The sequence below is a fragment of the Stigmatopora nigra genome, chromosome 4, assembly GCF_051989575.1.
Source record: "Stigmatopora nigra isolate UIUO_SnigA chromosome 4, RoL_Snig_1.1, whole genome shotgun sequence".
NCBI classification, from domain to species: domain Eukaryota; kingdom Metazoa; phylum Chordata; class Actinopteri; order Syngnathiformes; family Syngnathidae; genus Stigmatopora; species Stigmatopora nigra.
In genome coordinates this window covers 11,345,115-11,358,532 of record NC_135511.1, presented here as the reverse complement: position 1 = coordinate 11,358,532, position 13,418 = coordinate 11,345,115, and the positions used below count along the sequence as shown (strand labels likewise).

General features: G+C 40.0%; 1 protein-coding gene across 1 annotated transcript; it reads right to left on the bottom strand.

The window, feature by feature from the left end:
• Positions 1 to 1,373: 1,373 nt before the first annotated feature.
• LOC144195814 (protein phosphatase Slingshot homolog 1-like) lies at positions 1,374 to 12,974 on the bottom strand. Its single transcript, XM_077715660.1, has 15 exons — positions 12,772 to 12,974; positions 11,061 to 11,098; positions 8,418 to 8,518; positions 7,811 to 7,875; positions 7,123 to 7,244; positions 6,880 to 6,948; positions 6,734 to 6,799; positions 6,280 to 6,474; positions 6,057 to 6,150; positions 5,632 to 5,760; positions 5,494 to 5,540; positions 5,264 to 5,410; positions 4,575 to 4,775; positions 3,724 to 4,429; positions 1,374 to 3,621 (listed from the first exon to the last, which is right to left on the bottom strand). Exons 1-15 carry the CDS (start codon positions 12,850 to 12,852, stop codon positions 2,620 to 2,622), a joined length of 3,063 nt encoding a protein of 1,020 aa, XP_077571786.1. The 5' UTR covers positions 12,853 to 12,974; the 3' UTR covers positions 1,374 to 2,619.
• Positions 12,975 to 13,418: the final 444 nt, after the last annotated feature.

The window sequence follows — 13,418 nt, the reverse complement described above, 5'->3', positions numbered from 1 at the left end:
ATGTTACGGCTCATTTGGTTAACGCAGCGAGAAAAAAAAAACTACCCATGTTGAGAAACCTCATCATTGACGTGTTTTTCGGGATCACTTTTTTTCTCCAGATTTTGCACAATAACTGTTTAAACCCAGATTTTTCTGAGGGAAATTCTAAGTGCTTTTCTAATCTTTGTGGGCTGATTATGGTTTCTTAACTGTTACAGCACCATTGGCGATGAAAGATGTCCAAATTTTGTGGCTCTTTTCATCCTCCTGTTGTAAATTCAAACAATTTGGATGCTGTTAGATGTCCAATTCATTAGAATCAAGGGGGCTGACAGTGAATAAATGACTAAAACTGATAAATCATGCATTGGTGTTTGATTTGAAAGGGCCAAAACATGACAAGACAAAAACAGACATTTAAACCAGCAATTATTTTTTTTTAAGTTGTAGGTATAAATGTAGGTGTGCACAAGAGCTGTAAAACATTTTAAACTGTTTACCTCAGTAACTATAGAAACATCAAAACAGGGCAGATAACTTAAAAAAATGCTGCTTTGAAGACAAAAACCCACACTAGAAGGAATGCTACTAAAGAGAACAAGTAGTTTCTTTGCACATTTTTACAATTTACACTTTCTTTTACAACACAACACTAGCCTAGACTAAGCAAATTGCACATTTTGGAATATAAGCATTTAATTAATTCATTAATCATCAACATTGTGTTCAGATTTCATTCACATACTATTTCCTTCTTAGTAATTTAAATTGATTTCTTCTATTTGTCAGTCTTTCCTCTTTACATTTGAGGCCTTTGTTTTAGCAAAGAGCATTTATCTGGAAACAATTTACACAGCGTAACAATTGGGAGACATGAAAATATGTATTTTGAGGCGACAGTCACCAAGACGCTGCTACATAACTTCTAAACAGACCTATTCAGCACAGTCGTTGAGGGCAGCCAAGCAACAAGAGCGTGAAACTTAAGCCATTCATTGATGTCATGCAAACAAGGGTGGGGAAAGCTGAAAGTTATATAACCTGGCTGTTAAGAATACTAACGGTCTCCAGCCAAAACACACAGATGACATCGCTTACACGTCATGATGTAACACACACGTACAGCATCAAAGTCAAGTCACTGGCCAGACATTTGGCAAGTTTTATGGCAGTTTTCCAGCTTCCAAGGCGTTAAAATGCACATCTGCAGCAAGCGTCTTGTGAAATAAGCCTTTCTTAATTGCTTTCTTCCGACTTCCCGTAGGCAGAATGTTCAGTTTAAAAAATAATAATAATAATCACAGTAATCCCACAGTTTAAAAAATAATAATAATAATCACAGTAATCCCATTACCAATGCTATTCATAATCAAAATAAGCAGACGTCTACCTTATGTTATGAAAAACGTGTTTATTTTCATAATTAACACATACAGTACATTATTTAACATAAAAAGTGCAATATGCATTCAAACTACAGCAATGTACAGTACAAAAGTTACTGCATATGGGTTAAAAAAAAACATGGTCACCAAAAATGATGTAACCTAGTGTGATCATGGTTTTAAAAAAACAAAACGGATATGAGCATAAAATTATAACAGCAATAAGCCCTACAACTCCCTCAAGTTTTTTTCCCATTTCTCCCAAATGTGCAAAATGGTGTGACAGCATTTAAATACATGATTGACATGATTATACTGTACAGCTTCAATTTGATGAGACAGCCATAGAGCTTTGGTTTTTCACATTTAAAAAATAATGACTTTTAGGTTGGCAAGAATTTAAAAAAAAGTTCATAGAACTAGGGCAGGAAAAGAAAAAAAAAGATATGAAATATTGTTTTGCATTAGACAGATCTGAAGCCACACAGCATGACAACTCACTGCTTTCCCAAAGATCACAAAATGGATGATGACTGGTGAGGGGAATGACATAGTTATTTTGGAAGATAGCATGTGTACCATTATATAAAATAAAATTTAAAAAAAAGAAAACAGTGCAAAGAAACAACAGACAGCCAGAAATAATTCTGATGTTTGTTGAAGACAGTAAAAGCCGAGCTTTCTCTCTCCACTTTTCGTCTCGATTCTCTCATTCAAGTTCACACATTGTCACACATTGATTTCGTCACTATCTCAACTTCAGCAAGAAACAGCTCTCCATGAATTCAACATGAAGGCCTATGGCATCTAAAACAAAGAACAGTGTATTAAACAACTTTGCAATTATTAACACTTTTACAACAACTCTTTCTGACAGGAAAAGAAGTTCATTTCTTCATACTTTTTGTACTGGACTGGTCAACTAAAAATGCAGATTTGTTAGTATTTACCAGCTACTACGCACTGTCAATTAAAAGGTTGCAGTGAACCTCTTTTCCTTCTGCCTGAAACTTTGTGCCGCTGTGGTGTAAAACACAAGGCACTTGTTTATCCCAACCGAGTCAGAGTTGAACTGATGGCTTCTCTTGTCGTCAGATACAGCAATGTGACTTACACCGTCAAAGCGGTTTGACAAAAAAATGTGGCAAATATGTGAATGCTCTGTAGATATTCTTCCATTCCACAATCTGTACAAACCTCCGCAACACTACGTGGTGTGAGGTGAGGGGGCGCAGGAGTACACCTGTGTGCGTCAGCTTATGGGCTCCCCTGCTAGAGCTTTCTCTGGAGTGTGCAAGTCCTTGCAGGGGCGAGATTGAGCGGGGATGCAAGGGGACTCCCACTCCATGCTTGGCCCTGGCTCGGGAGAAAGGGAGAGAAGGAGAAGTGTTCCCGCATCTGAAGAACAGGCAGAGCACAGGTCCTCGGAGGAGAGATTGAGACTATCCAATTTAGCCAGGGAATTGGAGCGTTTGAGCCTGGACGAGACGGTGAGGCCCGCCAAACGCATCCGCGTCTCAATTTCTTGCGCCCTCTGACGAACCAGGCCGGGCTTTCCTCTCACGCTGCGCAGGCTGTCGGTGCTGGAGCTGCGCGTCAGTGCGTTGGTGGGAGTGAGCATCCCCGACCCCACCACCCCCAACAAGGCTTCGTTGGTGAGTGGAACAACCAGTGGCTCTAACCTTACTTGGCACGGCGTAGATGATTTGAGTAAGTCTCTAGGGAAGCCTGGAAACTCTTCCTTGTTTGACATTTGACAAGCGTGCAAAGGCTTCAGAGAATGCAGGCCCTCTTGGGGCAAACCCCAAAGTCTCTCCAGTCTCTCTGCGTGACGGCGAACCACTCCCGACCTCTGCGTCTCGACCGAGTTCTCCTTGGCCGGTGTGTCTTCAAGCATATCCATTGACATCAGCTCAGGGAGAACTTCTGAAGAGCCTACGGACAACCTATTCTCACACTCCGTGTTCACGGGCGACAGATTGTCACAGTCTGGCAACCTGACAGCGAGAGGAGATTCTCTGGTTTGCTGCGGTGTGTCGGGCAGCGTGGGAGAAGCAAAGGAAGCACTCTTGGCACAGTCGGAAAGAGACACCGTTGAACACACAAGGTTTTTACAAGAGGTCTGGGATTGCTGTAATGGAGCACTTGCGACTTGACGAGGACTGGACTTAAGGCAAGGATCTGAAACAGATGTGGGAGAAATGTCCCTCCAAGAACATAAAGATATGTCAGCTGCAAGAGGGGTGGCCTTTCCCTATAAAGAGAGAAGTGGAGAATGTTACACATTGTTGGTGGGGAAATGTGGAAGGTCTTACGATACAAAGCCTCCATTTCGGATTTGTAAACAAAAACTCACATTGAAGTTCTGATGAGAGGTAAAACGGTTGTTGTTATTGGAATTTTCATTGAGGGTTGCCAGGTCCATGCCATTGCTGTCGACATCGGCTTCCACCTCTACATCTTGGGTTTCCCCTGTTCCTCCACCGCCGTCCCCACCCCCACCTTCATCCGGCTGCATGAGAACCTCCATGTCCGCTTCCTCCTTTTGCACATCTTCTTCATCCTCTTCCTCTACGGTGCTAAACTCTAGCCGCAGACGCAGCTCCTCCAGTGGCTCTGGCCCACGATTGCAGGTCTGGGCTGCGGTTCCCTCTGCCGTAGACCCGAAATGGGGAATCCCCAGACCGTCTCGCCCGTCAAATGCCTCATCGTCCAGCAGGGCGTCTCGCTCCACATCCTCGATTTCAATGAAGACTTTCTCCATGCCAAGAAGAGGGGGACCACGTACAGGTGTGGAGGGCTCACTGTCCAATGCCGAGTCGGAAAGCCTCCGAAAATAGTAGTTGTTGTAGGCGGGGTCGATTTCCAGAGCTACTTTTCGGCAAGGGGAGGGGCACGCTGCACCTTTACCGGGCAGGGCGTCTTCACAGCAGAGAGACATCACGGGCTCTGGGGTCAGGTGGTCGCCCTCTTCCTCACCGCAGCATTGGGTCAACACCTGGTGGCCCTCGGCCATCTCGCAGTCTGTGTCCGGGTGCCACAGCTTGTTGTGTCGCTGTTTGCTGCATATAGTAGAAATTAAGTTTAAATATACACATGTTGAAAAAAAATTGGTTTGGTTGGCCACGCTTTACTGAGGAGAGTAAAAACCCACTATGGCCAGTGAAATGAGAATATAATGTAGATATTTAAAACAATGTAGTGTACCTCGCATCAAGAATGCCCTCGTACTCTGCCAGCTGTCTCATGAAACTTGGGTTAGGTCGTGTGATGCTCCTCTTTTCCTTAACAAAGTTGTATGCCTTCTCTAGTGACCAGCCGTATTCTTTCATGGCGTACGCGATGACTGTGGAGGCAGATCGGCTGACGCCCATCTTACAGTGAACAAGACACTTGGCGAAGTTTTTTCTGAGGGGGGAAAATGCAGTAGTTAGTTAGCAATTTTGACTTTTGACAAATCATCATATAGCACTCATGGAGAAAATAGCGATTAATATGGGTGACATTCGAGAATGCAGAGAAGAAGCAATATAATATTGTGAAATGAAATAATAAAGTGAATGAAATTTGTCCACACTATTGAATACAGATGTCCACCCAACATTTTAGCATCTCAGTATTTTTGCACAATTTGCACTAGCAAAGAATGAAATGGTACAAAATCTGTTTTACCCATCAAAAAGGGGATTCAAGTCCTCCTCCATGTTATTGCAATAGAAAAAAAAGAGCACCAAAATGGAAGCCACTTGTTGCAGTTCTACTTTCAGACCAGTACCTAATGTTCTTAACTTTTTGTGAGTCATATATGCTGATTGGCCACTTAAGAACGGACCTAATTCATGTGAGGGATTGAATACATAAATGATATGAGCAAAATATTTCCCATGAGTACTCACTTTGCTTTAACAATAAAGTTGTACGTATCATTCCAGTGTGCCAGCAGGTCAGTGGCCTCTTCGTCATAAACACGGACATTATGATAACTGAATGTGCCAGGAAAAAAGTTGTCGATCTCTCGAGTTACATTGAGGATATATCGCACTCTGAGGAAGGAAGGATGGATAGAGGTCAGTCATTTGCTCGGATGACACTCAATATATTTTGTTTACAGAATGAAATAAATCACCCGGTCTCTTGCAGTTCTTCCAAATTCGAAGCATTCCATTCAGAGCCCTGCAAAGAAAGAACAAATATATCGGTGAGACATAGTATATTATTCTTATTCTTTTCAGACAGAATGGCGAGACAATATAAGCTGTTTTACCAGGTAGACGTGGTCAAATATGAGTGTAGCTTTGTCCATCTGGCCCAAAATCAACAGCATTTCATTGTCGATGAACTCTTTGAATTCCTTGAGGTTGCAGCTCATGTGCTGCTCCAACTCTGTGCGGATCTAATCAAAGAAATACCATCATATATCATCGAACGCAGTCTCAATGTTCTCTAGCATCATAAGATAGAACAATGTTATAGCTTGCGATCAAAGTGAATTAACCATGCGAAAAAAAATCCTCAACCTTTTATCAAAGAATTGTGCATTTTTAAATAAAATAATCTCTTATTTAGGGTAATAGGTTACTAGTTGGTACACCAGTAAAGTGGCAAATAGTAGAATGGGAACACACTCGTTGTCAAATTAATAATGAATAAAAATGCCTAAGACTTTAGTCATAACTGAGTCACATTCACCTGTTTGCACGTGACATTCTCGAGATCTTGGCATGTCATGATACTTCGGAGTTTGGCTCTAATAAGGCACTCTGTTCTCTCTCGTTCTGAAGGCCTATCAAAAGATGAATGTTTGTGTTATACATATAAAGAATACACTATGGCAAAAATGATACTTCCAACAAGGAGGTTTAGAATCAGTTTAAGTCACGTTCAGATTTTTACGTAATTTTTGATGACTGACTTGTCGACAAACATAGTAGGCGAGTCTGGACGTGTGGATTCCAAGTCTTTCATGGTGTTCCACTCATTGATGCAACTCTGCTCTGAAGCAATGCAGCTTTCGTAGTAACCCATCCAAGTGAGAGCCATACCCCCGGGGAAATAGTTGTGCCTACGGGACACCTCGCAAGCCTTGTGGAGCACCTGGAGAGCTGACCTAGATTTTAGGTTAAGATCATGGAAGCCAATCAGAACGGCCTCAACCATAACAGTCAACCATCAAATGTCATACTAGACTCCCAACTTAAGTAATGTGCAAAACATTCATTTCCAGCAGATGGCATACCAATGCAGTCGCTAATAAAAAATAAATAAATTAAAAAAACCTTTCTGATAGAGATTGTGTACTTCCGCACAGTCATATATTATAGGTTGTGCTATGTGCTGAAAGAGGACTGCTGTATACGATTACTCACCACATAGCCTGCACTGATACAGGTTTGAAGACATGAGTCCGCCCTGCCGTGTTGACAGTAAATCCTCTGGGGGAGTGGAAACAAAACAGATGGTCACCACTTTTGCAGTTTCGATCAAAATAGCAAAATATTACTATGGCACTCACCCATCTCCATCCAGATGGATTTTACTGTCACTCCACAGTGGGAGCACCATGCCAATCGAACAGCTTTTGCTGGTAGAAATATGAAAACAAAGTTATATGTTGTCAAAAGGGCAAATGTTACGCAAAGAGAAATGTGAGTGGGCACAGCAGTGAAAAATAAACTCAAAAGTAAAAATCCTGGCCATGCACAAAAACATCAAAATGGGTTTTATTCATAAGAACCCATTCTAACTGCCTTCTCACCAGTCTTTGTTGGTAAAGTCGATTCCCAGTAGGATGTTTTCTTCCGTGTCTTGCCGTCCGCTAGTGTACACAACCACCATATATCGCACACGATCTAACCACGCACTCTCCAGCCGCACGGCCTACGCAGAAGCATACAATGCACATTCATTTCAATGGCATGATACATATCTAGGTTCAACAAGAACGTGCTGACTGCCATAAGTATTTGTGGTGCTGCCACACCAAATTACATGCAATCTCTGTACAGAAAATTGTCAGTTTCATCTCTTTATGCTGGTAATGGATAGTGCTTCAAGGCATCATATTAACACAGACACCATGGAAACATCTTGTCATACTCTCAAAAGCATACTGTTAAAACCTGTTCACATAACTAATAATTACACACAACAACTAGACTATTTTGGGCAAATAATACATAGCATTCTACAGGGTTGACTAGGCCAGGCAAGCCACTGCAACGTACTATGTGTACAGGGATAGGGTCCGACACCCCCCGCAACCATTGTGAGAATAAGCGGACCGGAAAATGAAGGAACACCATGCAAAATTAGTGATCAAGAGGGTGCTTTGATATCAAGAATTATTGATTCAATTTTAGAATAAAGTTGTGACGTGAAAAAAAAACATAATATAATATGTGCAGTAAATACTTTGCAGCTGCACATTTTATTTTTCCCCTCACCAGTTTGATCCGGTCCTCCGAGCGCAGAATGTTAATCATCACCTGTAGATGTTGAGGTAAGTCCCCTGTAGAAGAAAAAAGTGTGGAAAAAAATTGTATCAGTGATTCAATTGAATTCCTCTTTATGTTGCTTAAGTTAAAATGGATGGGGAAACGGGGTAAGTAGGGTCAACTTCAATGTGACACAACTGTTGATGGGAAACAAAGGTTTAAATACGTCAACAACAGGAGAAGCGACAACCGGTATAGGTGTCAGCCTGACAGGTTTTAATTACAACTTTGAAGAGAAAACGGAAAGTACTCAACTGGTTACGTACACTGCAAACTAGGACAATTTCTAACCTTAAGTTGTCACAAAATTCTGATAAAAAAAATATTGCTAATGTATTAGGGCATTAGAGAATAGTGTCAACAAAATATTGAATGTTGTAATTGAAAATGTATGGAAAAATATCAACAGTAGTGAAGTGAGTGCTGGGGTAAGATAGAGTTGACATCTTCAATGGACCAGAGAAAAATCAAGCCTGAAAAAACGGACCACTAGACCATTTATGTAGAGAAATGGGCTAATATTCAGATAGTGGTGGATGTTTGTTGGGGTTCTCACCTGCATGTTTGTGGTGGGGGTGCACTTTTTGGCCTTGCTGAGAGCTTCCTTGTTGTAGAAAGAGCGCAGCACCTTTCACCATGAAGAAGCTCTCACTGAGGCTAGAAAACAAAAAAAAACAGGTAAATCAGTAGATGCTACAGATCATATCCCATAAGATTCAGGTTTGGCTAATGATTGACATCAGCTAATTAAAAAAAGTGATTCCTCCAGGCAGAACTCATTCCAATTCTCTAGAGAAAAATTACTGTGAGTACATTCATTGTGGGGCTTGGCAGGGGATCTTAGCCGCCCTCCTCTGCAGGCAAGCCATGACATCATTAGGAAAGTTCAAAACTCTTGAATGACAGGTACACACTACAATTTAGTTCATTAAGAAAAGCTAAAAGGAAAATATTTTCCCTTGACACAAATGAAAAGGTACACTAAATTATGTCAAAAAGAGTTATTATTCAAAAATCCTGTGGGAAAGACTGAGTATTGGAAAAGTTAGAGTTGTGCTGAGGAAATGCAAGGCAATTAATTTAGCAAAAATATAATCAAATTATGTAATTGTGTAGTGCAATAACATTGCACAAAAATATTGGGGCATTATGTGGTAACTGAAAATAACAAAAAATTAATAAAAACCTTGGATAACAACTAATTAACCCATTGACTAGAGCATTACTTTAACTAGTCTGAGTTCCTAATTTGCTAATTGTAACTAATAACAATAAAAAGATCAGAATAACCATTTTTATTACAACACACACTTTATAGGTTACTATTTAGACACAAATAAGTTGTGCATACTAGTGCCATCCAGAAGAGCAGGCCAGCACCAAACAGCCCATTTTAAAAGAACAATGCATTTTCTTTTGTGAGCCTCACAATACATTGACTCCGCCCTATGCAACAGAGGGAGAGAAAAAAAAGTTCCGCGAAACAAAGCGTGTGGGTTGGGACTTGGACACTTTTCAAACGAGAGCTTTTGTCCCACTGTGATGGATTTAGTTTTAGTTTGTTGAATGAGTGAGATTTACAAGTGTCAGGGGGCCTGGGGTAATAATGGATAAATATGAGGCTGAAGCAATAGAAAAGGAGACAAACAGATGCTTCCTGCTCAGTACGGTGGGCACATTCCAGCTGCTCATTTCAATGGCAAAATTAAGATAGAGTTCAAAAGACCGAGATTAGGATAGAATTAGCTCCTCCCAAAACAACAACAACAACAACAAAACAATAACAACTGCATCAAATGTCAAAGAAAACAGGAAAAACTCCAGCGCGTCATCCTCTCATACTTCCTATGGAAACTTGATTTGCTTTTATTTCAAATTTTCTGATGAAACATGAAGCCCTGGGGAATATAGCTTTTAAAATGTACGTTTTTCCATGTCAAAAAAGTTTCAAAGAAATCTTTGTAGTCTGAAGTAAATGCAAAAATTAAAACTGACAATTTCATGTTATTTCAATAATTGATGATCTATTTATTTTCATGTGTGTGCGCCAATGTTTAAAGAATACTGGAAATTAACACTAGAATTAAAATTTGCCCATAAAACAGTGATCTTAGTTCCCATGCTAAAGAAAAGTAAAGTTGACTCACACACGCTCCATCTCACTACGGGTCAACATAGCAGCTTCCACCAAAAAAGGTAGCTTCATTACAGCCTCCTGGATGGCTTCTTTAAACAGATGCATCCTGATGAATCAATACTTTCTTTTTTACTAGCCTTCAAGAAAAAATGAGCCATGAAACTGCATCGGTACTGAGCCTTGACCCTATTGCTCTGCTGAGTGATAGACTGAAAGCGACTGTCAGACAGCCTAGAATCATCCACTCTGCTTGGTTCGCTTCAAGATTCCACTCCTTCTGGTGCCCCCTCCCTTTGAGCGTCTGTGTGTGTGTGTGCCTCAGACAGCATGAACATGCTGTCGTGTCTCCCCGCCGCCAGAAAACTATCACAATCCTGCTTGTCTAATTTGTCTACGCAGCCACAAAGTGACAAAAGCCATTCATAAGCCTTCTCTTACTGAAGACAGACGTCCTTGTGTTGAGATGTACTTTCTCATCCAGCAGGTGAAAATTTTTGTTTTTTGTGCTCCTGTTAAAATTGGCACAGTACATGGCAATCATTTTCTTTAAACTTGTTTTGCCGGTGTAAATAAATGTCCGCATACAGAATCTTGTCTTGCTGTTTTGTATCTTCCAATTTTGATTGTGGCAAACAGTGCACAGTCAATACTTGACAATAGAATAAAAGCACAAAAGACCCAAACAAAAATGTCAACCAAAATATTTACAGGATAGAAAAGTAATTATCAATTTTGGTAGGTTATTTTACATATATAGTGTGCTGCTGCTGCTGCTTTGGGTCAGCAAGTTCTATGCTGATATAAAACATGAAATACAATGTTATATTTGCTTACAACTTACAAATAGTACTTTAGCTTTGATATACACTGGTGCTTAGTTGAAGTATGTGTCAGCAGAACAATAAATATGTAAAAAATGTGAACAATCTTTAGGCGAGACATGACTTGCCTTATGTATAGATTGCTGTATGCCCTGCTTTGAACCATACTTAAACACTATATGCATAAAATATTTTAAATGCTGAAAAATTCAAAAATTAAGAAATGTGAAAGAACCTTTACCTTTGATTTATCCGCCGTTCATCTTCGCTCCCCAAATCCTGAAATAAAATACATTAAATTAGACAAAAAAAAATTCATCTTCAGTCCTGAAAATTGAAATGTCATGTTAATGGATCTCCTGTATCATGCTACTTTGCATCCAGATGCATCAAGAAATCTGAAATCAATGCTAGTATATCATCATCCACGCCTTATTATGGGAGTACTTAATCATGACTGATGAATTTTCAATATATCCTCAAATGCTCAGTTGGTAATAATAATAATTAAAAAAAATAATCTAAATATAACATGCACATGTTTAGTGCTCATTCTAATCTGAGCCCAAGAAATACACACAGTCATGGCAAGACCCATACAAGCGTGAACTGCACATTATGTACCAAATGGTGAAGGTATATGCAGATGGGAATGATCATTTTTGATCATTATTATGCAACGATAATGCGTTACACTTTCTTTCATGTGCTCTTGTATTGTGAATCAGGTTTAAAGGACATTAACATATGTGACATTACTGTTTACGCTCTCTTTTCCTGCAGTAGTACTCAAACACTGCACCCACTCCTCATCGAGTCGATGACATCATAGCTGCAGCAGCTTTAACTGTTCCATGTCAACGGACATCTTTGGGTTGAGCCACCCACTTATAGATGCATTCTTAAATTATATTATATTATCAAAATGAAATAATATAAGAATAGGTAAATATTGGGTAACAGCTAAAGAATGTGTATTCAATACGTACTAGGTTATTTGTGAAAAAATATTGCAGCAACCACTTTGTATTGATTCAAGATGGGACAAAATGTAAAGGCACAAATATTCATAATAATTTTAAATAGACCAGGCTGATATAAGTAGGAGTGATCCACACTAAGAATCACAGTAGAAGAATAGAAAATTGAGAAATGACAATAAAATGTTGATCAGTTTGTCTGTATTTTATAAAGTCTCTCATAGTGACAGATGCTGATTTTCGTGCCAAATCCAAACTAAAATATAAAATACAAGGGAGTACAGATGGCACAGTACATATTAGGTCGTTGCTAAACTTAGTTGACAGCGCCCCCATCTGATCATGAAGACGAGGGGTATCAACTCTTAAAAATCTAAATTGAAAGTTACTGTCATTTTCAACCAAACATACATGCAAGGCAACCAAGTAAGCCCCAAATCGACATAATAAAGCCATGATCAGGGGGAGAAATCCATCTGATCTATGGCAGTTGCCTGCTTACTGTCCCAAAGCCATGTTACGATTTAAACAGTAATATGACAAGGCAAGGCATCAAATAAAACACGACCATTTGCCTTAACATCAAAAATGTCTAACAGTGGGCAAAGGGTAGCTTAGAGGACAGTTGCGTGATTTTCTCTGTGATAATACTAGTGTGCCGAGCAGATTGTTTAATTAAATTAAAGAGACATTTTCACAGCTATCCTGTCACGTCATGAACTAGCTAACGTTAGCTCCATTGCCTATAAGTGCATCGCAAGCTCAACTTTATTAAAAAACAAAACATCCTTTAAAACAGATGCAATGGAAACATGGCTTCGCTAACCACATGACGCCAAAAAGCAAAAAACGGCAGTAAATTCAAGCAAAATGGAGCCTTTTCGTTTCCCCCGAATTAGCATTTGCCTATAAACACCACGACATATATTGGATTTAATTCATCCAACGGCCACCCCCTTGGAGCAAACAAACCTCGCCCGCAGTGGTGGTCGCGGTGCTGGCGGTGGACGCGGCGCTGGGGGTCGGGGACCGCTGCAGAGTCACTAACGCCATGACTGGAAGCGGCCAGCGGCCGTTGTGGCCTGGTCAGCTGCCTGCTAGCGATGGATGCCCGGCTAAAGATCCGCCTGGGCTGGCGCCGACTCAATGAACAGATGGACGCATGGGGGGCGGTAGAGAGTCCAACCTCCGCCGCGTCATGACACTTTCAATCCAAGCATATAGTATAGTACTATAATATATAGTATTATTGCTACAGGGTTTGAAAAGGAGAGGACTAAAATGCTTCAAAAGGCACACTTCATTTAGAAGTCACCAGAAACGATAAAAGTGGAATTTGAAGCTTAAAAATCAACTTTCAACTACTACTGCCATTGACAGCAAACAACGTCAAATCCGTTGAAACAGAGGGACATAGTTGTTTGGAAGAGATTTGACATGTTCAATTTGTCATTGTATCATTATTAATAGCTGATCTTGTATTTTATTTATATTATAGCTGATCTTGTATTTTATTTATATTATATCTGATCTTGTATTTTATTTATAATAAACCTAATCTTGTATTTTATTCATATTATATCTGATCTTGTATTTTATTTCTATCATATCTGATCTTG

Bases quoted from the DNA above. Each gene is read 5' to 3' on its own strand.
- LOC144195814 (XM_077715660.1), bottom strand. From the start codon at position 12,852: ATGGCGTTAGTGACTCTGCAGCGGTCCCCGACCCCCAGCGCCGCGTCC. The intron at 11,099-12,771 runs GTTTGTTTGCTC...ATTTTATTTCAG, and splicing joins CGACCACCACTGCGGGCGAG to GATTTGGGGAGCGAAGATGA. The intron at 7,245-7,810 runs GTGAGGGGAAAA...GCTTCTGCGTAG, and splicing joins CGGAGGACCGGATCAAACTG to GCCGTGCGGCTGGAGAGTGC.